General features: G+C 39.7%; 1 protein-coding gene across 2 annotated transcripts in view; it reads right to left on the reverse strand.

The window, feature by feature from the left end:
* Positions 1 to 6877: 6877 nt before the first annotated feature.
* MAP3K19 (mitogen-activated protein kinase kinase kinase 19) overlaps positions 6878 to 24432 on the reverse strand; it is a 58338-nt gene continuing 40783 nt past the window's right edge. The window contains exons 8-14 of one of the 2 annotated variants that reach the window (XM_081052609.1): positions 23891 to 23969; positions 22727 to 22986; positions 18548 to 18591; positions 14509 to 16947; positions 13161 to 13304; positions 11508 to 12205; positions 6878 to 7285 (exon numbers count right to left, since the gene is read on the reverse strand). In XM_081052609.1, coding sequence (XP_080908735.1) covers positions 7219 to 7285; positions 11508 to 12205; positions 13161 to 13304; positions 14509 to 16947; positions 18548 to 18591; positions 22727 to 22986; positions 23891 to 23969 — 3731 coding nt within the window. In that variant the 3' untranslated portion in view covers positions 6878 to 7218. Of the gene's footprint in view, positions 7286 to 11507; positions 12206 to 13160; positions 13305 to 14508; positions 16948 to 18547; positions 18592 to 22726; positions 22987 to 23890; positions 23970 to 24432 lie in introns of those variants that run through there. The other variant, XM_081052610.1, reaches the window with a different exon arrangement.

Here is a 24432-nt window from a genome sequence, read left to right on the forward strand (position 1 = left end):
CAGGATTGTGTGAGCTATTCGAACTCTTTAACCTCTGAGCAGGATATAAGCTTCCAAAATCACAACGGGGATAAATATGGAAGTCCTTTTTAAGTTTCATTCCCATTAAATGAAAACCCTTATAATTTATGTTACCATGAATTTGCTTCAGCCATCTCATTTGCATAAAATAGTTCATCAGCCTGGTCCCAATAGGCTCAACCAAAGAAAAAGACTCCAGTGAATGGACATTATTACTGAGTCTTCTTGTAAGTAGCCATAAGTAAACCAAAATAGTATCATCAGATTTAGGTATGAAATTCCACATGTGCAAAGTACTGTTAAGGTGATACATTTTTGATGAGATTTTTTAAAATATTTGAAATATTAAAAAGCATTATCTTTTAAACAGCCTATAAAAGAGTGATTCATTTTTTAGTTGTGCTTTCCCTAGATCACAGATCTGTTACCTTTATGCAGAAGCACATTGCATAGATAGAGTTTACTTCTACCTCTTTCAACTAATTTTCCAATATTGAGCTGTGCCCCCTAAATATTTGCCTTAGCTACCTTAAAATATATTTTCAGAACCAAAGCGAGGGAGTACCTTTTCACAGAAATATTGGAGGCCTACTTGACAAGACTGGCAGGTACTATCCTTTATTGGGTAAGACTGCAAAATGTCCTAGATCCTTTTTCTTGTTTAACCTGAGGTTCATTGTTGTTGCAGGTATTTAAATACTGAAAAGTCATTTAGTCACCCCTGGGTTTATCTTTGAATGTATTTAAGATGCATCTTGCTCTTTCTCTATGCAGTTCATTCTGATTAGAGGTCTTAGGAGTCACAGCTTCTACCATGATACATGGTTTCATGCAGAATTTCATGAGGCGTGCTTGCAATTACTTGAACCAACAGATTACAGTTATGTTTAAAAACCTTCAAAGCCAAAAGTTTTTCTGAAAGAGTTTACTGAGCAATATGCTGGCCTGAGTAAGAACCCGATATGGAGCATGCGGTCTACACCACCCGCAGCAGGGCTGGGTGAAGAAGACAGACGTGGCTGCCGCCCCGGGATTGGCGGGGCTGTTTTATACAATGAGTTTGGAGAAGAAAGACGTAAGCCTTTTTGAAAGAATTTACATTGGCTGTGGTTAAATAGGGGTGGGGAAGGTGAAGCGGGGACAGTTCTGGGATAGGTACATAGGCTGAAAAAGTATTTGCGCTTTTGGATTGGTTATGGGCCACAGTCTGGAATGTTCATGTGTAAACTGGATGAGGTGTCAACTGATGATCGGCTGTTTCCCTAGATAATCAGAGAAACAGCCACCTGGAAGTTAATTCAGAGTTTCAACATACATTCAGGCATGTGAGCAGCCTTGTTGGGTTCGGACCAGAGCTCTGTTAACTGATTAATTTCTCCTGTCTCCCACCCACCCTCTGGCCTGCTATTAATTTAATTTAGGACATCTCAGAATTTTTCTCTTGTCAGTAGGCTACCTTAATTTTGTCCTGTCTTACCCCTTTGAAACTACAGAAATGACTACTTGAGATCTATTTTAGGTCACCAAATTAATTTTTTTTTCTGCATGCTTTTCTTTTAAAGCATTTTAAACATAATTTTTTGTTATATTAAATTGCTGGGTTTTATCCTTAACAAATCTTAAAAATAAACCACCGCTTATATATGCATGACTATTGTGTACTCTTTAGGTATACTTGGTCGGTTAGGTATTTTACGGTTTTGCATTAACTGTGGAAATAAGTAAGGATTTTTTTTTTTAACATGATAATATCTGTAACGGAAGATGGTTTTATTCCCAAGATACCTCACTATTTCCAAATGTTACCTAACAAAAAGTAATGGTTTCTCACCTACTACCTTGCTGAAATTGCTAGGCAATTTTTAAGATGTCTTTGCTGAGAAAAATTTGAGAGCTCCTGTTACAAAGAATTTTTGATTCAGTAGTTTCTCACTCAAGCAGCTTCCTTGGGGGGCAGTAGAAATCATGAAACTGCCTTTTCCCAGGTGAAGCATCCACAGACCCCATACTCAGGGAAACTTGTGCTAACTTAGCTCACAGGATGATCTATGCTAATCTTGTGCCAATCTGTTTATGGTAGGTTGATTTAGACAGATTTTCACATTTGGAGAGCAGCACACTGTGTCCCTGGCCGCCCACGGTGCCAAGTTACTATACTAGTGTGTTAGAAAATTCATAGCTACATTAATACCTTCAATTTGATCACTGTAAGCTGACATACGTAAGCCCAATAATCAGGAGGTTGCTTATTTTTTAAGAGAAGTTTGCCTCTGAAACATCTTTACTGTGGGTCTGGAATGCTTGAAGTGTTTTGGTCTGATACCAAACGTCCACTTTTTATTCCTCAGTGTAGAGTTGGGCACAGCCAGCTTTCGTTCCTGGGACTCCTCTCTTTATGTTTATATAATTTACCAGTATCTGTTCTGCCCAGCAGGTTCTTTAGGTAGGCTGGTAAGCAAGATACATTGAAGGTTGTGTGGCTAAGAGTAATTTTGTTCTTATACATGTAACTTAACCTGTTCACTGTGATCCCTTAATCTCAAAAGTAAATTCTGAGGGCTATCTAATTTCCTTTATTTCCAAGTTCTGGGAGGAACCCTCACTTAAAACCTGTTTAGTGGTTGCTTTGATTTGATATGCCTGTTAATGAGTACACTCTTATTTTTAGGTGTGTTTTTCAAGCAGTTTCACTTGGTTTGAAAAACTTATCATGTACTCATTTGTTGTCAGCAATTACTGAAATTTCATTTTCTGAATGTACTCAAAACTCCCAAAAACTATTGATTAAATAGGATGTTTGCTGATAGAAAATCCAAAATAGGAATATGTGTATATGGCATGAATTCCATTAGTCATTGAATTTCAATTCAGTATCTAATACAAGGAATGAATAAAATTTGTATATTGACAACGTAAATCCAAGGCTCTAACATGTCTTGTTAATGTGAAGCAGAAAAACTGGGAAATGTGGGAAATAAGGTTTCTAATATAAAATACCATGTCTGAGTAACTTCATATATCATTAAGGAGTGTGGCCTCAGATCAGATTGTTCACATCCAAATCTTGGCCCCACCACTTAGTAGCTAGTGACCTTGGGTGAATTACTTTGTGCGTTGATTTCCTTCCCTACAAAATGTTGGTGATATTAACAGTACCTGTCCATAGGGTTGTGAGGTTTAAGGCTTGGGTGATCAAGGAAGGCTAAAAATAGACAACATGGAAGAGCGGCCTAATAGAGGTATATATTTTGGATATTAGAGGGAATGATGAAGGCTGATCCAGGCGCATTAAACTGGAATGAATGTATATTAAACACTACTGTTTCCAGAATTTAAATGTTCATTCTTAATTCATACTTTGGGAATTTCTTGTTTAACCTCTTGTGTCACCTCTGTGAAAAGTAGAGAGTAATTGCAATTATCTGGAAGGGGAATTATCCATGAAAAAAATACTTAATCATAAACTTTCAATATTGCTGCTCTTCTCCAGCCCCTTTGCCCCTCCCCCACCAATTTCCCTGCACCTTCCACTTGAAAGAAAATGGAAGCCTTGCAATGACTTTAATAAAATAGAACTAGGATAGAAAAGTTACTTCCACTAAAATGCAGTTTAAGAATAAATAAAATACTTTGAAATCATCAAAAGGTTTGTCTTCATCATATGTTGATAATACCAATAAGGGCTTATTTTATTAGCACATAGTAACATGAGTTTTATTCAGGAATGTTACAGAGTTGATAATTCCACTTAACCGAATTTAGTAATTCCACTTGGTGATTCATCCTACTCCATTGTTTTTTCCATTTTCCCCCAGTTGTTTTCAGTATAATGAAAAAAATTGTTACGCTTTTGTTGTAGCTACATGACCTGCCTGTTCCCTCCCTGCAACACCTCCTCTCAAAGCAATGCAGGATCTCACTGATGAGGGTTTTTATCATCTTACCATGAAATTAAGAGGCTTATTTTGACCTTACAGATGCCCAAGCATATCCCCGAGATCAGTTTTTAGTTTTTCAAGTTGTTATCTGTAGGAGCAACTGCTTTAGGGATGAATTCAGCCATGGCTTTTCACACAAAAAAGTGAAAGTTTGAGTAGGGCAGTAAGGAAGTACCGTAGCACTTCCTCAGGAGTGTGTTCTATTTCAGCTTCTCGCAGTATGATGCCATACAGTTACTCTTTCATGTTAACTTTGTTGATCACCACTGAACATGCAGACTGCCCACACCCGGTCCTTTAAAGCTGACAGATCACCTGGAAAGCCCTTTAAATGCAAGTTTTGACATTACGTAGCTGCTGTGAGCTGAATACTTGTAGGTGCAGCGAGGAAGAGAAATAAAGCCCAGTAGGTGAGGGAGGTTCTTGGTTGCTCATGGAGCAGACTGAGTTTTTATCTTGGAGCTGCTCACTACATTATGGACTGTTGTAGTTGTCAGGCAGGAGGGACGGAACTGGAATACTGTACACCCCTCAAACCCACACTCAGGAGCTCACTTCCGCGATGGCAACTCTCCTAATTCAGCCACTGGGAATGCCTCCCAGTGAGAGGGCTAAAGTAGGTTCAAGTTAAGAAGATGCGGTGGCATTGGAACTACTTTTAGAAGTGGACTCGTGGAGTTAAATTTCCTTTGGTTGAGCTTGGATCCCAGAGCATATAGAAAGATTGAGTATGTGATGAAAGTGACTTCTGAAGGTGAAAACCTGGCATGTTTGGTGAAAAGGGAGGTGATGACAAAGGGGATGGCAATACTGCTAAGCGGAAAAGGAAAAGCTCTCCCCACCATTAAAGTAACGAAAATAACTCGACTGGTGAATGTATCAGCATCTCAGTGGAGTTTCGTTTGAGTAAAGCGTAGCAATGTAACTGATTTTTTAAAATAAATTTTATTGGGGAACAGTGGGTTTCTTCATGGCCCATCAGCTCCAGGTGGTCGTCCGTCAGGCTGGTTGTGGAGGGCACAGCCCACCATCCCATGGTGGGAATCAAACTGGCAACCCTGTTGCTCAGAGTTCACGCTCTAACCAACTGATCCATCTGACTGCCCACGATGTAATTGATTATAAAACTACAAATCTGGGATGCAGTAGGGAAAGGGCACTAAAGTCAGACAAATCTGGTTGGCAGTCCCAATTCCCACCTACCAGTTGGACAGCCTTGAGAAAGTTATTTAGCTCTGAGCCCGATTGTTCATTAATAAAAAGAAAATACTACCAACCCAAACAGCCAGAATTAAATGATGTGCCTTTTTTCTATTAAGAACTCCATGAAGCTAGCCCTCCCATCCCCACCTATCTACTCTCTCCTTCCAGACCCTCGTCCTCCTAAAGGAAGGTATAAAGGGGGCAAACATCTGGGTGACAATAACCGCATAATTCCAGTCTGCCATCTTTAAACACAATGACCAGCAAAACAACAGAGAGCTCTTAGGACCAAGGCTTGCCTACTGAGACTAAAATTTTAAAGGTTCTGTTTAATATTCCAAACTGTTCAGAATCCTATTTAGTCACACCAAAGTTGTGTGTCCATTACTGTGATCTGCATACATTACTATAAACATACCTTATTGACCATAAGGTTTAATTGGCTTGAATGTAAATAGTTAATTGCTCCAAAGTCATATATAACCATTTAGATTTTAAAGAACACTGAAGATCCCAACTAAAATTTAAAAAATATGTAATAAGCCCTACTTTAACAAAATGGTTCAGGTTATTTATGTTGATGTCCAAGTACAGGCATACCTTGGAGATATTCCAGGTTCGGTTTTAACAGCACCCAAATAAACCGAGTCATAATCTTTTTGCTGATGGAAGGTCTTGCCTTCAATATAATAAAAATGCAACATCTGTGGGGCACAATAGAGCAAAGTGCAATAAAATGAGGTATGCTTATAAGTAAAATAAGAGACATACCCCTTAAATTTCTATCAAATATGAGAAAAGAACTGTACAAATGGAAGAGAAAGGTGGAAGGTACACCCACAAAGACCCATCTAAACATATTGGCCAAAGTAAAATGTGTTCTATCTCAGATGGACTGCTTTTCACGTTTATTTCTCAAAAGTTTGAAGCAGCAGTTCGATTTTAACAAAGCCTGCCAACTGGTATTAGAATATACCTAAAGTTAGTTTGGAGTTGTACCATCTTGAAGTTTTTTTAAAAAAAAATCTATATGTAGACATAGCTTAAAACAATAGGAGTCAATGAAATTTAGATGCGTGGAGGTGACAGCAATGGAAATCTTACCAAAATGCTTCATCCACCAACTTAAAACAAGGGCTTGTAATAATTTTGACAACTTGTCTGTGTTGATTTTTGTGAAGTTTACCAATGTGCTAGAAACGAAAGGGACATCTGGGGATGTCCTTCCTTCAGGTAAAGTGAGCAAAATGCCCTGAAAACATTTGCATGCTGACCCACGCTCTCCTTACTTGATCTAGCTTTTATCCTTCCAAAATTATCCTAAACCAGGTAGCTTTTATCCTACCTAGCTTAGGTTTTGCTAGTTCTAGATGTGGTAATGACCTAATTCACTCCGCAAATAAGTGAAGACCTCAATTCATAGCTTTAAATTACAGGGAAAACAGCCTGAGGTTTATGAATCCACCTTAAATAACCCAGCTTTTTGTAGGTGGAGACTTCTGAGGAGTTTGGGGACCCTCTGATAAGGAAATACCCAGGCCCTTAGCTCTTCCTTTTAATCTTGAAGCTCCTGTAATCTGCAAGTTTAAGACTGCCGCCAAAGTAAGCAGAATCTAGCACCTCTCAACTTTTAACTTCTCACCTTTCTCAAGTCCCCTTTGTAAAACGTAGATAAGCGTTCTTACATACCAAGCAAGAAAATTTCTTTTGTTTTTACAATTTATTTTAAACTAATGACATTAAAATTGACGGGCCAAAAATAAAAAGAAATATTGTAAAAGCAATAGAGATTATAGTTCCTGGGTAGTCAAAACTAAACACTGGAGTAGGGTTTTTTTGTTACTGTTTAAGAAAATTTTTTCACATATATAAGTAATTGTGCCTGAAGCTTGAGGAGACTAGTATGCAACAAACTTTTCAGTTAGTGACACTACGGAATCTGTTTAAATTGGGTCAGATTGGCTTTCCAGTAGGAAAACAAGGGTCCCTTCACCATCATCCCCACAATGAAGCAATATCAGTATCTATAATGCAAGTGGAAAGTCTTGATGTATGTTTAGTGACTTCTCTTCAAGAAGGAGTGTTTCAGGAGCTGAACAGCAGAAGGTCGCTCATGCTGGTCCCTAAGAAGGGAAAAACACATTAGAAGCAACGCCCAAAAACGTGCTACCGACTAGACCTACTTGACTCAAAATGCCAACTTTAAGATGAAAGTACAGCCTCTGCCAGTCAGACGGGTTGAGTCCAGGCTCCAGTTTTCAGCTGTGATTATAGGCAAGTGACTTATACTCTTTCCTCATCAGTAAAATAGGGATAACAATAACTCTGGAGAATTGAATAGTGTATATACCACTTTTAAACAGTGTCTGGCACATAACAAGTGTTCAAAAAATAGTAGACATTATGATTAAAAAGTAGGCCCTCTTTTTTCATTGCGGTTTTGTTTAATGTGTTTGGGGAATACTTTATACACAAGTAAAATTCACACTTAGATGTGCCGACTAACGCACTTTTAAATAACATTCAATTTACTTTTAAAATTTCAAGGCATTGCAATCCAGAATTGAAAAGCCGTTAAGAAGGAGACATTTTAATGTGCTTTGGTGATTAATTGAAGTAATCCCATTTGGGGACTCTTGGAAGAACATAAAGGGAGACAGTTGCTCAATTAGTACAATTGTGGTTTTGTGGCCAATGAACCAATCAATGAACTAATGAACCAGTCAATAGTTATCTGCAATGACTTACCATGTTTCCCCAAAAGTAAGCCCTCGCATGATTTTTCAGGATGACATCCCCTGAACATAAGCCCTAATGTGTCTTGTGGAGCAAAAATTAATATAAGACTCAGTCTTATTTTGGGGGAAACACGGTATTGCAAAAGCATTTTTTTGGTTAAATTGGCTATCTTGGGATAATTTTGGAAGCAAATGACCACCAAGAATAACCCAGGTGAAAATGGAAATAAAAATAAAATACTTTAAAAACAAAGTGATGATAAATCATTGTAAAATAAAGACCTCTCTCTTCCTTGAGGCTCTTTCTCAAAAATATGCAGTAATCTCTCCAAAAATCCTTTCCTTAGTCTAGCTACCATGTCCAGCTGCCATCCTATTTCTCCTATTCCTGCCAAATTTCCCTAACATAACCAAACACAATGACTTTTTTTTCAACATTCATTATCTTAAATCCTTAGCCATTTGGCCTACTCTTCTTTATATAGAAATTGCCCTCTTGAAATTAACCATGACCTTCTCATTACGAAATTTAATGAGCTCATCCTCCTTGTGTCTCTGTAGCATTTGAAGTGTTCACCATCCCCTCCATCCTGAAATGATCTCTGCCCAGACAGGAGAAACCGTTCTTTTGATTCTTCTTCTACCTTGGGGGCAACCCCCTTCCCTCCTCCTTTCTCTCCTGCCCTCTCTCCCTTCCTTTTTTTCCATTTATGTGCTAGACTTGATACTATATATTGTTATCTTCTCCCATGAGCATTTTTAAAAACATTATCCTCAGCCCTCTAGTTTTTTCATGACTATAGCTACCAGCCTTATAATTTTCAAATACCCACCTCCCATCTTAATCGCTTTCCTGGGCTCCAATTTCGTAGCTTTAAATGCTTCCTTAGTGTAGGGAGCGGGCTGTAAGCTGACAAGGGCCTTGCAGTCTGCAAGGACATTCCCATGGGAAGCTTCGCCTCAACATCTTCCCAGAAAGTACAAGATAACACTAATGCAGCCACAAACCATACAAACTTGCCAATACACAAAACAAAATGTTCTACTGATAACCTGCTTGTTCTGCTAATACTTGTTCGTATAGCCAACTGTTCTAAGACTGTATAAAAACTGTGTGTGAAATAAAGAGTGCGCCACTGCTCCGCCATCCGTGGACGGTGGACCTCCCGATCCCAGCTTTCTGTCTCTGCGTCTTTTCTCAATCTCCTCGCCCTTCCCCCTCAGGCCAAGCCCTCCTGGCTGCACGGCCGAGGCACTTAGATGACCCTTAGGGGACGCTCTTCACCTTCCTCTCTTGTTCCTGTTTCATGACTTTCTATTATAATTTCTTCCATTTCCAGATTCAAAACCATGAAATCCTATTATCCTCTATCACCAAGTCCTGATTCACCTTCCCCTAACATGTTCTGGAATCCTCTTTACAGTCCCACCACCATCAAAAGTCCAAGCTCTGGATTCCTGCATGACTTAGTCTCAAACAGCCTCTATTCGAGATCTTTCAATGCACTGCCATCTGACCTGCCTTCCAAAAGACTTTGTTATTCACGGCATTCTCTACCCCAAATGTTTTCCACGCCCCTGCTGCTCACTGCCTGTGTAACAAAGCTAAACAACTTGGCCTGTCTTTTCAGAACTTTCAGCCTGCCTTGGGAATACCCCTACCCTTGCTTCTTACTGCTCCCTGAAATTCATTTCTGTTCTGTTCAATCCTTGTTCCTACTCTATACCTCATCATCTCTACTTCTGGATCTTTTAAAGTGCCTTACCCCTTCATTTCTGACTATTCACACTCCAAGGAGTATTGTCATAGACATCAGGTGAGATTCTAGAGTCCTTAGGGTCTTTGCCATAGATTTTCAAGAGGTAATTAATTATATGCTTGTATATGACAGAAATTAGGTACAGTGTATTAGCATTCTCCCTAACAGTTACTGACTGTGGAGCTCTAATTACGTACCCTATACTCCACTAAGCAATTTGCATACACCATTTCACTTAACCTTCACAACACTATAAATTCATTATCTGTGGTGTGAGTTGTGTGTTGCTTAGTTTATGAGGCAATAGTTCAAAAGGAGAGCCAGAAGAAAGGTTCTACCCTTTCTCTTTAAACTTCATGAGTAGTAACAACTTGAAAAAAATGGCAATAGCAAGTAGTTTCTATGGATCAATAATAGACAATTACTCAGTTCAGAGCAAAGCGACTACAGTAATTTTAAGAGCTAAGACCAGTCTCCCAAACTAGTACTGGTCCACATGATATTCCTAACACCTTCATGTCCTATTTGTGGTTTTTGGGGGAAGGAAGGGGCAGCTCTGGGGCTCTGCCCACAAAATCAATACTGGAACACCATGGTGTCTCTGCATCGAGGGATGCTCAAAACTGCATCCCTGGACCACAGGTCCTGCCCTGGCCTGAAATCAACCAGGACAGGCTGATACACGTGTGCTGAGAGAGAGAGAGAGAGAGAGAGAGGAAGAGGGAGGGAGAGACAGGGAGACCTGTGGGTTCTGAGATTCATTAAGAAAGACAGAATGAACCCCCTGGTCTCCATATATGCTTGCTGAAAGCTGGGGCACTGGAATTTTTCATCTAGGGATAAGAAAGCATGGTTCCTCGAAAGGCCCAAAACTTGTGTTTGGGCCTCAGGCCTTCCTCATCCCGTAAAGTATCTTAATGCTGAGCCTCACTAGGTGGGTAGATTTTATGCCGTTCTATATCATCCTAGAAGCTACTTTAGTGGGCTTCAACACCCCCACCTTACTCTTTAGCTCTTGCCACCCACCCAGCCACCCCGTCACACATTTTAAAAAGAACTATCTCTCCACTTTTACATTTTATTTTTTGAATTAAGATTTCGTATGAGCAGAGAGTACCTGGCTAAGAAAAGTTTGAAAACCAACAAGTAGGTAATATCGAAGGTCCCTTACAGTTCTAACATTTTACCCAGAGTTTTATTCCATGGATACCAACAGGGCATCAGAACAAGAGAAAACAGGCAACTTTCTGGGGCTTTTCTTCTACCTCACTTGATGCTTGAAATGCTCCAGGTAGAGATCTGTTCCTTTGGCTTAAAATGTTCACCCTCACTTTTAATGTAAGTACTTCTGGGGGAAGCAAAGCATTAAATGTCAGTCATCAATCAATCCCTCAATATGAATGAATTTCTCACACATACTTTCCTGAGAGCTGTTTTTAGGAAGAAAATGAGAACACTGGTTTCCTGAGAAGGAAGGCAGCCTAGGAAAGGGAAACCTAAGCATAATTGATGTCATTTTACCTTGGCCAGACCCTGGGATGATGTCCCGTGGGTAAATAAGTAGATCTTCAGCAATTTTTGCATATCCTTGACTTGGGGAAAAATAGTTGGGACCTGATAAGACCTCTAACAGGCATTTTGTTTCTACTTGAAGCATTAACCCCCTTATACCCTGAACACAATCACCCAGTATGGCTAGTGACGACTCCTGGCACAAAATCACTGCCCACTTGACTTCATAGGACAGGTGGAGAGCTTTGACTAGGTCACAAATTGCAGGGGAAATGTCAGCTACTTGGAATCTCTGGGACTTTATCCTCCTTCTCCTCCTGCTTTAACTTCCTTACCTTGTTAGGCACACACGCACGAAGTCTGCTGCGTTTTCTGAGAAGTGTTCCGGTAAAGAAGGCATCAGCCCTCGGTGCGCTCCAATGTAAAACATGGCTGCCATTCTGTCCATGGACGCGAGTGGAGGCTTCCCTGTGGCCATCTCAAACACGGTGCAGCCAATGCTCCAGATGTCCGACTTCCTTCCGTAGCCAGACTCGTTGATGACTTCGGGGGCCATCCAATATGGTGTCCCATGCATGGACTTGAGCATGTCACTGTGTGTGCCATTTAAGCCAGCCCAGGCCAAACGTTTGGCACAGCCAAAGTCGATCAGCTTTATTATTCCTGTAGGCATGAGCATGACATTATTTCCTTTGATATCTCGATGCACCACACAGTTCTCATGGAGATAAGCAATGCCTTGCAAAATTTGTTTTGTATATTTACAGAACACCATCTCAGGCAACGGCCCAAAACGATTGATAATACTAGAGATGGAGCCACCGGGAACAAACTCCATGAAAATGCTTACAATGTTCTCTTCCAAGCATGTCCCCAGATAGGCCACAATATTGACATGTTTCAATGCTTTGAGCAAATCCACTTCTTCTTGCAGTTTCTGATATTCTTTTTCAGTAGCTAATTTATCAGAGGTGTCCAAAGCCACCTGTTTTACAGCTATTAGCTGTCCTTGGCTAGTTAGACCACAATATACCTAGAAGAAAACCAACACCTTATGATTAAATATAATCCAGTGTTTCAATGGAGCCAAAGTGGGAACGAGCAGCATGATGAATGGTTATCATAATGGTTTGGAGTCAGGTGGCCTGGATGGGTTAGAATCCTGGCTTCACCATTGGATACGTTGTATACTCTTTTTGACTTCAGTTTTTCTCATCTATAAAACTGAACTAACAATACTTACCTCACAGATATTTATGATGACTACATGAGATGGTGGTTTGGGAAAGCTTCTCACCTAATAAATGAAATAGGGCTATTTCAGCACTAAAGCACTAAGGAGAGAAAGGAAGGCAGGCCTTGAGACAATTCAGCAGTCTCCCTTGTCATGTGATTTCAGTGGTTTCATGTCTTCCCACCTTCTCACTCATTCCTGAAATGTCCGCAACTAGAAATGTAACATGTTATGTCTGGGGGTTTAGTCTTTTCTTTACCAATCTCTATAAACAGGAATTTAGGTGATCTTTTATGTGATTCACAAAATGTAAGGAGCGTCTTTGTTTTTGCCACTCAGCAATGGTTCTCCCAACTTCTGGTAACATATACCGAGCTACTGAACAGAGAGACTTCTTTCCCAGTGGATTTGGACCTAGGAAGATGAGAGGCTAGAAATGCAATGGCCACTATACCACCACCTGGGGCCTGAGAATGAGATTTGGAAGGAGAAACGATGACATTGTTTGGCCCCTGAAACCAGCTGTCTGGGAGCCAGACCTATTCCAGATTCTTCGGTTACATAAAGTAGTGAGCATCCTTTTCCTTAAGCTGGTTTGTGTTGGGTTTCCTGCTACTTGCAACTGAAAGAGTTCTAAGTAAAAGAGTGTGATGGGGAGTGGGGAAGGGAGGACTCACAGTGAGGATTAAGGAAGAAGGAGGGGTCAAGGAGGAGTCGGAATTTTTGGTGTCATCTTGTTTCCTATTTAACTTACTGTGCCATAGGCTCCCTTCCCAAGGATCTCACCCTTGGTCCACAGGATAGGTTCTTCACACTTTAAACTATTTTCAGAAAATACCTTCTTTTCATTGAGAAAATTCTCCTCCTTGTCATATATCCTGAACCCATTATTATGTCTCTGGAAGAATGAGACAAAAGAAAAGTCTGAATGGCAGAGCAGTAAACCCATCTTAGATTCACAGACACACACATACCCCCATTTCCCACCAGGGCCTGAAGGCCTCTCTGAATCACAATTTACCTCCCAGGAGAGACCAAGATCACCATGAAGGTAGAGCTGGCTTCTTAGGACAAGGAACATCTTCACTGTGATGGAGTGATTAAGGGTGTGAGACTGCAGTCAGAATGCCTGGCCACACCACTCTAACTGTGTGACTTTCTAAACCTCAATTTCCTCATCTGCAAAATGGGGACTTGTTAGTACCTTTAGTAATTTATCTCATAGAGCTGTTATGAAGCATATAAAGGAGAAAATGATGCATCTTGCTCATACGTGGCAAGTTCTTAATAAACCAAGTTTGAGTATAATTATTTACCTAGTGTATTCTTCTGATCTTCTAATTATTCCTGATCCTGATATACTGTGACATAAACTGAGTTAGCACTTAATAAGTAATATTTCAGGTAAACCTACTCTTTCTGTCTTTAAAATTTGAGTAGAAGAGGAGGTTCACGTGCTTTAGTGAGAACTAAGACAAACAAAACAAAACAAAAGAACTAAGACAAAATTAGTGATATCCTCTGCAGCCCCCACTCCCATGACAAACAAAGTTTTTAAAAACTTTTTTTCAGGATTGTTGCTTATGCTTCCTTGAGAGCAATGGCTAAGTCTTGTATCCCACCACGTCTCTAATTCATAGCCCAGTGCCAGAAACACAGTAGGTGTCAATATTTTTGTGTTACAATAGTGAACTAGATAGTGAGCCACTTCAGGGCTATGCTCATTTCTTTCTATCTCACAAAACACCTTGAACAATGTTTCATCCATAATTATCTCTCTGCTGACATTTGTTAATTGAAAACTTCATCACTGTATAAACTATTAACCTATTTTAATAAATAGTTTTACTATATTAATGTACTCAACCTTTTGCATTGCAGTGTCCGGTTAAATTCCAGAAATAAGGCGGCATAATGAAAACATCTTAGCCTGAGAGTCAGGCAACCTGTATTCCAAACTTGCAAGCAAACGATGAGACTTGGATGAAATTATTTAATTGTTTAGAGTTTCTGATTCCTGCTTTGAAAATAAGGGCTTTGAACCACATTATCTCTAAGGTCCTTTCCCACCCTAGTGAATCGCTGACTCTAATTATACCAACCTGTATTTTGACATTCGTTGTCTCTCTGCCCAATTCTTGCAAGGTATTTCCTCTCCTACTGAAGACAAGATTTAGGTTTTCAGGATCTGTTTCATTTGCCATTATCTGGCAAGGGTTGTTATCTTTCTCATCAAGAGCTAATAGTTCTGCAGCTAGACACCCTAATAGTTCATCTGTCAATTCTTCATTCTTTATAGAGTCTAGTGTTTCTTGGGAAATTGAATTTGCATCATTTATACTTTTTCCAAACATTTGGTGTGTTATTGTCTTATTACCTAACCAATCATGATCCAAAGAATGTGCCCAAAGTTGATATACTTGGGAAGATGCCTTTTCTTGTCCCTCTTGGAAAATAAGTGTTTTAGACTTCCCTGAAACACTATCAAACTCCACATCATTAGTAAAAATTTGGTTGGCATTTATTTTACCAAGAGATGCTGTATTCTGCTTTTCTTGCAGTACATGCTTGGTGGAACTCTTCTCGCTGGGCACTGCCCAGCTGTTTTCCAAAAGGTACATCTGGTGACGTACCTCTTCAAGTTCATGCAGCTCTCTGAGGCTCGTGGCAAGTATCTGACTGTTAGAAATGTCTCCTTCATCTGCAGACTCTTCCATAGAGACTTCTTCAGCAATGGACAAACCTGAGACAGGAAGGAATTCGTTCTGTTCAATTGACTGCTCATGGGTCTGAGCAAAGTTCACGGGCTGAACTTCATCTTTGGAAGATAGAAAGTCATTTCCTGAAGACTTTACCTGCCACTCTAGTTCTGAAATACCACCGCCATTTTCAATGTCTTGTAGGTTACTACCTACGGCCTTACAATCCTTTTCTTTAAAAATCAAACTTGTGTGCTTTTGTTTAATTCCAAGCAAAGCCTTTGGGGGTTTAGCATGTGGTCTTTTCTGAGAAAGTCTTGCTCTGCTGTTGCTGCTCCTCTCATTGTGTGAAGATCGGCATTTATTGGTAATACATCTGCCTGATGGAGCTGAGCATATCTCTCGGTAATATTTGTTTTCATGCCGTTCAGCCTCTCGCATGTGACAATAAACAGGGGTCCCAAACATTTCATAGATTCCAGGTCCATTAGCAGTTGAATTGATTTCTTTGAACATGTCACTATACTTAAGATCTAGGTAATTTAGTCTTGGCTCTGTTGGTTGAATAGGGAGAGGAACTGAAGATTTTTTTGTTCCTGGATTTTTACAGATGCAAGGAAATGACTGCTTTTTAGGTTTCAGAGCCCGGTAAGTTGATTGCTTCTTTTCTATCTGTGGCATTCTCCTTTGAAACTTTGGTGATTGCCGAGGTCTGGGGTCAACAATCCCCAAAGCAGGGAAAATTTGAGTTTTAATACTTGTTTTATGTATGGTAGGCTTAATGGAACTGTCAATGGAAATTATGAAATTCTGAGGTGTCCTGTGACAGTTCTTGGTTTTTGAATCCAACTTATTTCTATGGGTTTTCATCTTATGCATGTCATTTTCTTGGTGTGCAAGTATGTTGAAGCTATTGTTGTTACGAAGGGTGCCCTTTCTTTTTTGGAGGCTTGGTTTGGCTATTGCCGGTTCCTTGGGAGTTCCATCTCCAGGAAAAGTGATGTGGATATGAGGTACTGTCCCATTTCCGTTCATTTCTGGTTTGGTTGCCTCTGGTATTGATATTTGTGTGTGTGTCTCCATGCCGTTTTGATCTTCTGGGAGCTTTTCAATGGGGCCATCAGGGACTACATTGGATAAACTTTTAAGTACAGCAAACTCTTCTAAAATGTGATTTGGCTCAATTACTTCACCTTTATATACTGAAGCATTTTTTGAATCAGCTTTATCATTTCTAGTCTCTTTATCCTTTAGAGTTATCTCTGCGTGCTGGGCTTCTTGGAACTTGATTTGTATGGTGCATCCAATTTCTGAATTTTGTTTATAGTTTCCGGCTACTGAACCCTCCTTCTTTCCTAATGAAAGATATTGAGAGTTTTCTTCTGTTTTCCTCATTTCACTACCATGGCAGTCAATATCCACTTCCCTATCGGTAGGAAGACTTCTTTCCTTAAAATTCTCGAAGGACACTGAAGACTGCCCTTTTTCGCAGTGAGAGATTTGAATTTTGTCACATTCTTCTGTTGCCTTAGATTTCCTATTTTCCTCCATCTCCAGGTGTTGTCTGTGATGGTTAGCCTTCCAAAAAGAGCACATGTTTCTAGACCAAATAAAGTTATCAGAAGACCTGAGGGTCTGATCCACAAACACCTTCAATGGGGCTTCCTGTTGCTTGTTTGATGGTCTAAACTCATCAGAGTGACTAACAGGCTCTGAGAGTGTAGGCGTGAAGGATACGACATTTGGGATATTTCTTTCTCTCTCTCTTTGATCCTTGTGATTTGGGGGGATAGTAAGGAGACCAGGTCTCATGGGCAAGAATGACAACGGTGGCAGAGGGAGCTAAATGGAAAGAGAGAAAAAGCTAATGACCACAGAGACATATACGCATATCATGTTAACTCATCTAAAGTAATCTGAAGAGATTCTACACTTCTCTTAGGAAGGCCTTGTACTTACGAGGTACAAAGCTACCCTGGAGATAATGATTTTAAAAGCTGAAAACTCATTCCCAAACTAAGATGATCATAGCTACAAAGGTTCATGGTTATATATTTAAAAGAAAGGCCCTATAATGTAAACATCAAAAATTTATGATGAGGGGGCGGCCGGTTAGCTCAGTTGGTTAGAACACGGTGCTCTTAACAACAAGGTTGCCAGTTCAATCCTTATATGGGCCACTATAGCTGCACCCTCCACAATAGATTGCAACAACTACTTGACTTGGAGCTCATGGGTCCTGGAAAAGCACACTTAAATAAATAATTTAAAAGAAAATTATGATGAGGCATTTTATTTTTCTTCTCTTTTCTTTTTTGTGCTCCACAGAGTTGATTAAGATATTTAAAATTCCCATTTAGCCCAGATTAAAATTGCTGTTCACATTTACTTCAACAATGATCATTAGATTACAGACTAACTCAGAATTTGTATCCAGAACACAACTACTCCTCATGTTTTGCTGAATTGTTTTGTTGAGTGTGGCTTTTAAATGTGCCACACTATACACTTGAAAGTTAGCAACGCTGATGGTTTTAGATTCTCCTTTGCCCTCCCAACTGTTTTCAATCTAAGCTAGTTTTTGTTATTATCAACCTCTAGAGGTCAGTGTAACACAATATATAATATTCAGCTTTCTGGTCATTAAGTTATAAACTCTTTATGCTTCTTTTCAGTGAAGACTTTTCCTGGGTATACAGATTTAATACCTAATTATATCAGAATATTTATGGGCTGGATCTTCAGTAGTAATTGAGAGCTATGTGCTTCATTCTCATTCTATTGCCATCTGTGTGTAAGAAGAAAGGAAAAGGATAGGAATCTGACACTGGAAACATATGCATTAGAATCAGGTGAGATGCAAGGTAATCCCCCAGTTTTATTGCCCCAGTTTTAAATCATTTATTTAATGATTTTCTTCAATTTCTCAAAAATAACAGGAAATAAACTTCTCCCTAATAGCAGCCTTTTTTTTTTTTTTTTTTTTTTTTGCCAATGAACTAATTCTTACAATACTAAGCAGTACCTATGCATTTCCTCAAAGGCTCCTGGATACAAAAGAGTTAGATAGTTGATAGAATTGCAAGGATCTTTCTAAATGCTTTACTTATAAATTAGACAACTAGGAAAATCTTTCCACCACTGGAAAAGAGAATAGCCTAATTTCTAGATATGCTACAAGAAGACAGGCTAAAATATGTCTAAGAGAGCTACTAATCTCATTATGTAGAGAACAGGAAACACCCCAGTAAAGAAATGTACACGTCAACGTATAATTTCCCCAGAAATTATTGGCTACTCTATAAACTATGTGTGAGTTATTGTTTTTCCAAGCTATAATTACTAAAGATTATGGTTCTGAGTTCTTTGATGGAGTTAGTCTCTAACAACAAAAGTTCTTTGGTATTAATCCTTAAGTCAATAATGCTAAAACTAATCTTACCTCAGTTCTTCGGCTGTTGTACTTCATATCAGAGGTAGAAAAATCTATAACAAGAAAAAATAATAAAAATTAGATATTCTTAATAGAAGAGTGAACACAGTCAGCCTTACACCTGAGTTTGAGGATGGAATGATCTTGGTGCTGAGGCTTAAAAAAATAAAAATTAAGAATTAATCCAGGTGTAATCCATATGGAAGTGGTTATGGTATAATTAGACAAAAGTAAAGGCTACTTCCACTTAAAGGGGGTTCTTTCTTGTCATACATAATGTTTCACACATACATGTATGTTACATATATGTTTCACATATATAACATTTGTATATATGTTGATAAATAGTTATATATTTACATTTACATTTATATTTATATTCATATTTATATTTATATTCTAGCAGGAAATATGAGATCTCTGGATCAGAGAACAGAGCATTTATTATTCACAGGGCATCATAGCACCAGTTCCCCACACCCTAGTTCCACACAGGACAATGCATTGAGAGCCAGATGTTTACCTGCATATTTTGTGGAGGTTGCCCCACAGGAATGAACCTTGAAATTATGAGACTCAGAGCTTATATACAGAGGGTGCCAAAAAAAAATGTATACACATTTTAAGAGAGGAAAAAAATTGTATTAAAATTGTAACACTCGATATATACCGATAACAAAAGATGAATACAAGTCGTGGGTATTGGCACCCCCGGTCGAGTGTTTGGCACTTCAACCCATCTTTCCCTCCCTAGAAAGAGAGCATTACTATGAAATGTAAACAAATGTCTCCAGGGGAAAGGGGAAATGTGTCTCTGGGCTTTGTTACCCTAGAATGTAAGTAAACAGCTCCTGGGGAAATAAGTCTCTGAATCTCTCTGGAGCAATACACTGTCTCTAATTTTTAAGACGTATATCCTTCAATCATCTTTTAACCTAGTTTCCTACTGCCTTTTGCTTAGAAACACTGGAATGTGCATAAATGTGAAAATATTCATGTATAGTTGTCTCCCAACAGCCGTTTGAACTCGAACATGGATAGATCACAAATTCTGAAGGCGAGGTGTGCGGAGGTGAAATATAGGATTCACTAGGTAGTGTTTGTGAGCCTAGTTGTTGTCTTTTTACCAGTAAGTCAGAATGATCCCTAAAATCCCACCCATTGACACAGCTTGAAACTGCAGCCAGAAGTGCCAATGTGTCCAGAGTCAAAGAAGGTCATATAAATGGATGGAATTGGACAGGTGAGGATAGTGGTCAATTGAAATCATGTACCCCAACTAAAGGGATATCCATTGTCAAGTTCTAATTGATATTGTCCATTCCAGATGGGTAATCCATCACTGCTAGATCTCCCAATTGCCTTCTCCCAAGAGAAGGCAGAAACCTGGAGACTTTAGTGAAATCTCCTTCCCACTCCGCTTTATAAATGCTTTGAAGGCTGAACAAAATGTATCTGTGGGTCCATTTTAGCCACTGACTGCTGTTTTGAAATTTCAATTTATCTAAGATGTAACAGGTACAGAAGCCATTCTCGGGTGAAAAACAGTCACCTAAGATGAGGCTCCCAATTTGGAGGGGTACAGGCATTCCCCTTACCCACACTGGGCCAAAGCACCTCCCCCCAATTCTTCATATATTTATTCAACAAATATTTATTGAGTGCCTACTGAGTGGCCAACACTGTCCCAGATGATGGCAATATAGTTATGAACAACAAAGACAAAATTCTTGCCCTCCTAAAGGTCATCTTTAGAGGTTGAGATTTCCTGTTGCAAAGATACTACAAGTTAATACCAGAAATACAACTGAATATAATTTATAGTTGGGCATATGTATATCCTCCTGAGTTTAAAGAAAAACCTTTCAGGTATTATTATAAATATTTGGATAAATATTATCTAGTGTTGGTAAGGAATGATGTGTGCTAGAAAGGCACTCAACATTTCTGGTGAGAGTGCAGATGTAAGATCTTTCTGGTAGATTTTCTGGTCAAGATGACAGAGCAGGTAAATGCTGTGCTTGCATCCTCTCATGACCACATTGAAATTACAGCTAAACTACAGAACAACCATCCCTGAGAATCGCTTGAAGTTTAGCTGAGCAGAAGTTCTAAAACTAAGGACATACAGAAGTAGCCACATCAAGACTGGTAGATGGGGCTGAGACATGGAATGGGTTGGTCCCACACCTGTGTGTGGCAGTTAAAAATTGGGAGGGATACCTCTTCTGTGGAGGTCTCTTTTGAGGAGTGAGGGATTCCAGCTCCAGACCAGGCTCCTTTGCCCAAGTTTCCAATGCCAGGAAAAGAAGTCCCCACAATTTCTGGCTGTGAAAACCAGCAGAAATTTTGGCTGAGTGAGACGGAGGGCTGCTAGAGTCCCAGGTGCTCCTCTTAGAGGGCCTTTGTACAGACCTCCTCACTGATGGACTAACTTCTTCTGAGCTCCAGTGCTGGGGTAGCCACTGGAAAGGTGCCAGGGAAATACAGGGAGGAACTGAACTGTCTGGCTACAGGACAAGGGCTGAAGGGACAGCCTTTTTTCCAGACAGAAGTGATGGCAAAAACCATTATTTCTCTGTTGAGCCCTCCACGCTCCCAGCATGAAGACTTAGGCAAGCAGCATATCTGAGTCTCCATCAATCTAGCTGACACAATTTGTCTCTCCTTAGTGATTCCCTGACACTATGTCCCACCCAACTTGTGGAACCACCCAAGCCACTTCTAGTGGCTTTTCCATACAAAGGACCTGTCTTGGCTCATGCTTTTTATTTTCCTAAAATTTCTCAAAGGTTCAAAACCCCAAACAGATCTGGCCTCAGCGTGTCCCGTACCTCTTGCTAAGCAGCTGGTCTTGGTTCACAACCTAGCCTTTCCCGGGCATCTTTAAATCCAGCACAGCTGGTGGATTGCTTCATGGCTCATTTCAGATGGCCCTGGACAGGGCACAGACTGAGGCTAAACTTGGCCTGAGGTGGGGCTGGCAAACCCAGTGGTGGGCTTCAGACACAGCTGGAGTACCACTGGCTGCCTCCATGGAAAAAACACCCAAAGAACAGACTGGGTGGGTACCAAATCCCTGCTAAAGTGAATTCTGCTCCATAGGGTCAGCCCCTTCACAACAGCTCCTCCACTATAGTCATGGCCAGTCCTCAAAAACAATCATCCTGAGAATCAATCCTTCCCTTTGACATGCAAACAGCAACCAAGGCTCAACTACAACAGGAGGACACACACAACCCACACAAAGGACACACCTAGAACACCAGGCTCAGGTGACCAGGGAGACTGCACCACCATGTTTCACAGGACACATACCACATAAGGCCACTCTACTAAGACCAGGAGTCATAGAAGCCCTACCTAATCCATAGAAACAAACAGAGGGAGACAGCCAAAATGGGGAGATTTTTGTGTCTCAAATAAAAGACAAATAAATGTCTCAAATAAAATGTGTCAAATAAAAGAGACATGTCTCTTTTAAAAGAACAGAATATGTTCTTTATTTATGTCTAAAACATGTCTCTTTTATTTATGTCTCAAATAAAAGAACAGAACAAAGCTCCAGAAAAAGAATTAAACAAAATGGAGACAAGCAGTCTATTAGATGCAAAGTTCAAAACACTGGTCATAAGGATGCTCAATGATCTCAGGAAGAATTTCAACAAAGAGACAGGAAACATGAAAATGGAGATAGAAAACAAAAAAGAACTAGTCAGAAATGAAGACTACAATAACTAAATAAAGAACACATTAGAAAAAATCAATAGTGGATTAAATGAAGCAGAAGATCGAATCAGCTATTTAGAAGACAAGGTAGCAGAAAACACCCAATCAGAACAGAAAAAGGAAAAAAAATCCAAACAAATGAGGCTAGTTTTGCACATGTTTGTCTCTGGTGGTGTAGGCTGATTGGTTCAGGACAGTGGTAAGCAAATATCAAAGACAGTATTGCCGTAAGGGGAAACGCTGGCGTCAGTGCTGCTACCTGGTAAGTCAGTCTTGGGTGGGATAGAGTGGAAACTCAAATCCTGGAGGACAGCGTCCTCAGTGTGGGCCCCGAAAGTTCGAACAGATAAACACCAACCAAATATGAGTTCATGGTAAAGATTTTCAAACACTCAAGAAAAAGATACTTATTTGTTGAATGAAGAATAAAGACATGACTATGTAATTAAATGAACTCACCTTCAGATTTTCTTTGCTGGCCCTTCAGAAAGGGAGAAACATCTTCTCTGATGACAGATTTGGAAATGTTTGGTTCCAAGCAAGGTCTTGGCACCAAAAAGCCCAATTTTTCGTCACAGAGCTCCTTGGAACTTGCCTCTTTCTTCAGAAGTGAAGGCTGCATGCCTGGCATATTCGTCCTGACGTCCATCATCTTCATTTCATTTGGAAGAGAAGCAGAATGTGCTCGTGCCGGTTCCTGATGCACTGTGGTTGTCTGACTAGAAGGTGGAGGAAATGGTTTGATTTAAAACTTTTCCCATGTCTCCTGGATCTCTAGTGCTCAGTCCAGCCTGACATCCCTAGAAAGTTGGGAGAACGATTTCCAAATGGTGCTGCTGAGTAGGATGGCTGTATTCCTGAAAGGACAAGACCTCTCCAAGCCCCCTGACTCACACCCCACCTTGTCTGCCCTCTGTCTGCCCACTTTAGTTTTCCCAGTCCCTCTTTCCTTGAGCAGAGCAGAGCAGAGATATCAGATGTTCAAAGGGCAGGCATAGGGGAAAGCACCCTTTTATTTCTCCAAAGGCTTTAACCAGCCCAGTGCTTCTCAAACTTCCTTTGATGAAGAGCCAGTTTTTAAATTTTCCAGACCATTGTCTGGACTGACACTTTTGGAAACTGTAATAAAACCGAATTACATTAAAAATGAAATGAAAAGCAAAAACATAAACATAAGTGCCAATTTTTCATTATCAGATCCATGAACATAAAATTACTTTATCAAATTGCTGTACAACTTTGTAAATGTTTAAATTTTTAAGTTTATAGTGACTTCATCATGGATTGGTAATGGAAGAACCACAGAGCCACATTTTAGGTAGCACTCATGCTACCTAAAACAAACTATGTTCTCCAGTCTGTTTTTGTAGATTTACTGGATCACAACCATACCCATTTGTTTTCAAATAGTCTATGGTTGCGTTCAGGATACAGCTGCAGAGTTCAATCATTGCAGTAGAAACTACATGGCCCACAAAGCCTAAAATATTTATCTGGCAATGACACAATATTTATTACGACACATGTTTTCAGGTAGGTTTTTTTTCTGGTTGATTTACTAAAAATGTAGGCTGCCACACAAGTATCACTTCATACTTAAATTCCAATCTAACATTTCCTTACTTGTTTTCTTTCAAATCTTCTTGGCTCATTTCTTGGGGGCGACGGACATCTTTTGGAAAAGTAACAACAATCTCGACACCTACAGAAATGCATGGCAATAGTAGGAAGAAAAAAAATGAATTCCAGTGGTGACCGAGAGAAGTATTTTATTTTTGGTTATTTGGCTAATTTATTCTTAATGATTACAGAATGGAATTATCCAGGTACTAAGTTTTCGCCATCTTTGTATCTTTCCTGTCTAGCATATGATAGGTCTCAAATAAATGCTTGCTTAAACAGTAAAATATCAAAACTTTCCAGATGTAAAATAAAGTTTTATGGTGAGCAATGTTGTTCCTCTGATGGGGAAAACAAGGTCACCTTCTGTAAAGTGTAACGCATGACACCTGCTTCACAGGACAGCCATGAGAATTAAGTAAGATCATTTATGTATTCCCATGGGAGCTTGCTCATATTTATAATTTTGTCCATCTCCTGTCTGATTCCATGGAATGATTCCCAGTATAACCCTTAAGACAGAAAGTTCCAACTTTTGGAATTGA

This window comes from Rhinolophus hipposideros (assembly GCF_964194185.1).
Source record: "Rhinolophus hipposideros genome assembly, chromosome: 6".
Taxonomy (NCBI): Eukaryota; Metazoa; Chordata; class Mammalia; order Chiroptera; family Rhinolophidae; genus Rhinolophus; species Rhinolophus hipposideros.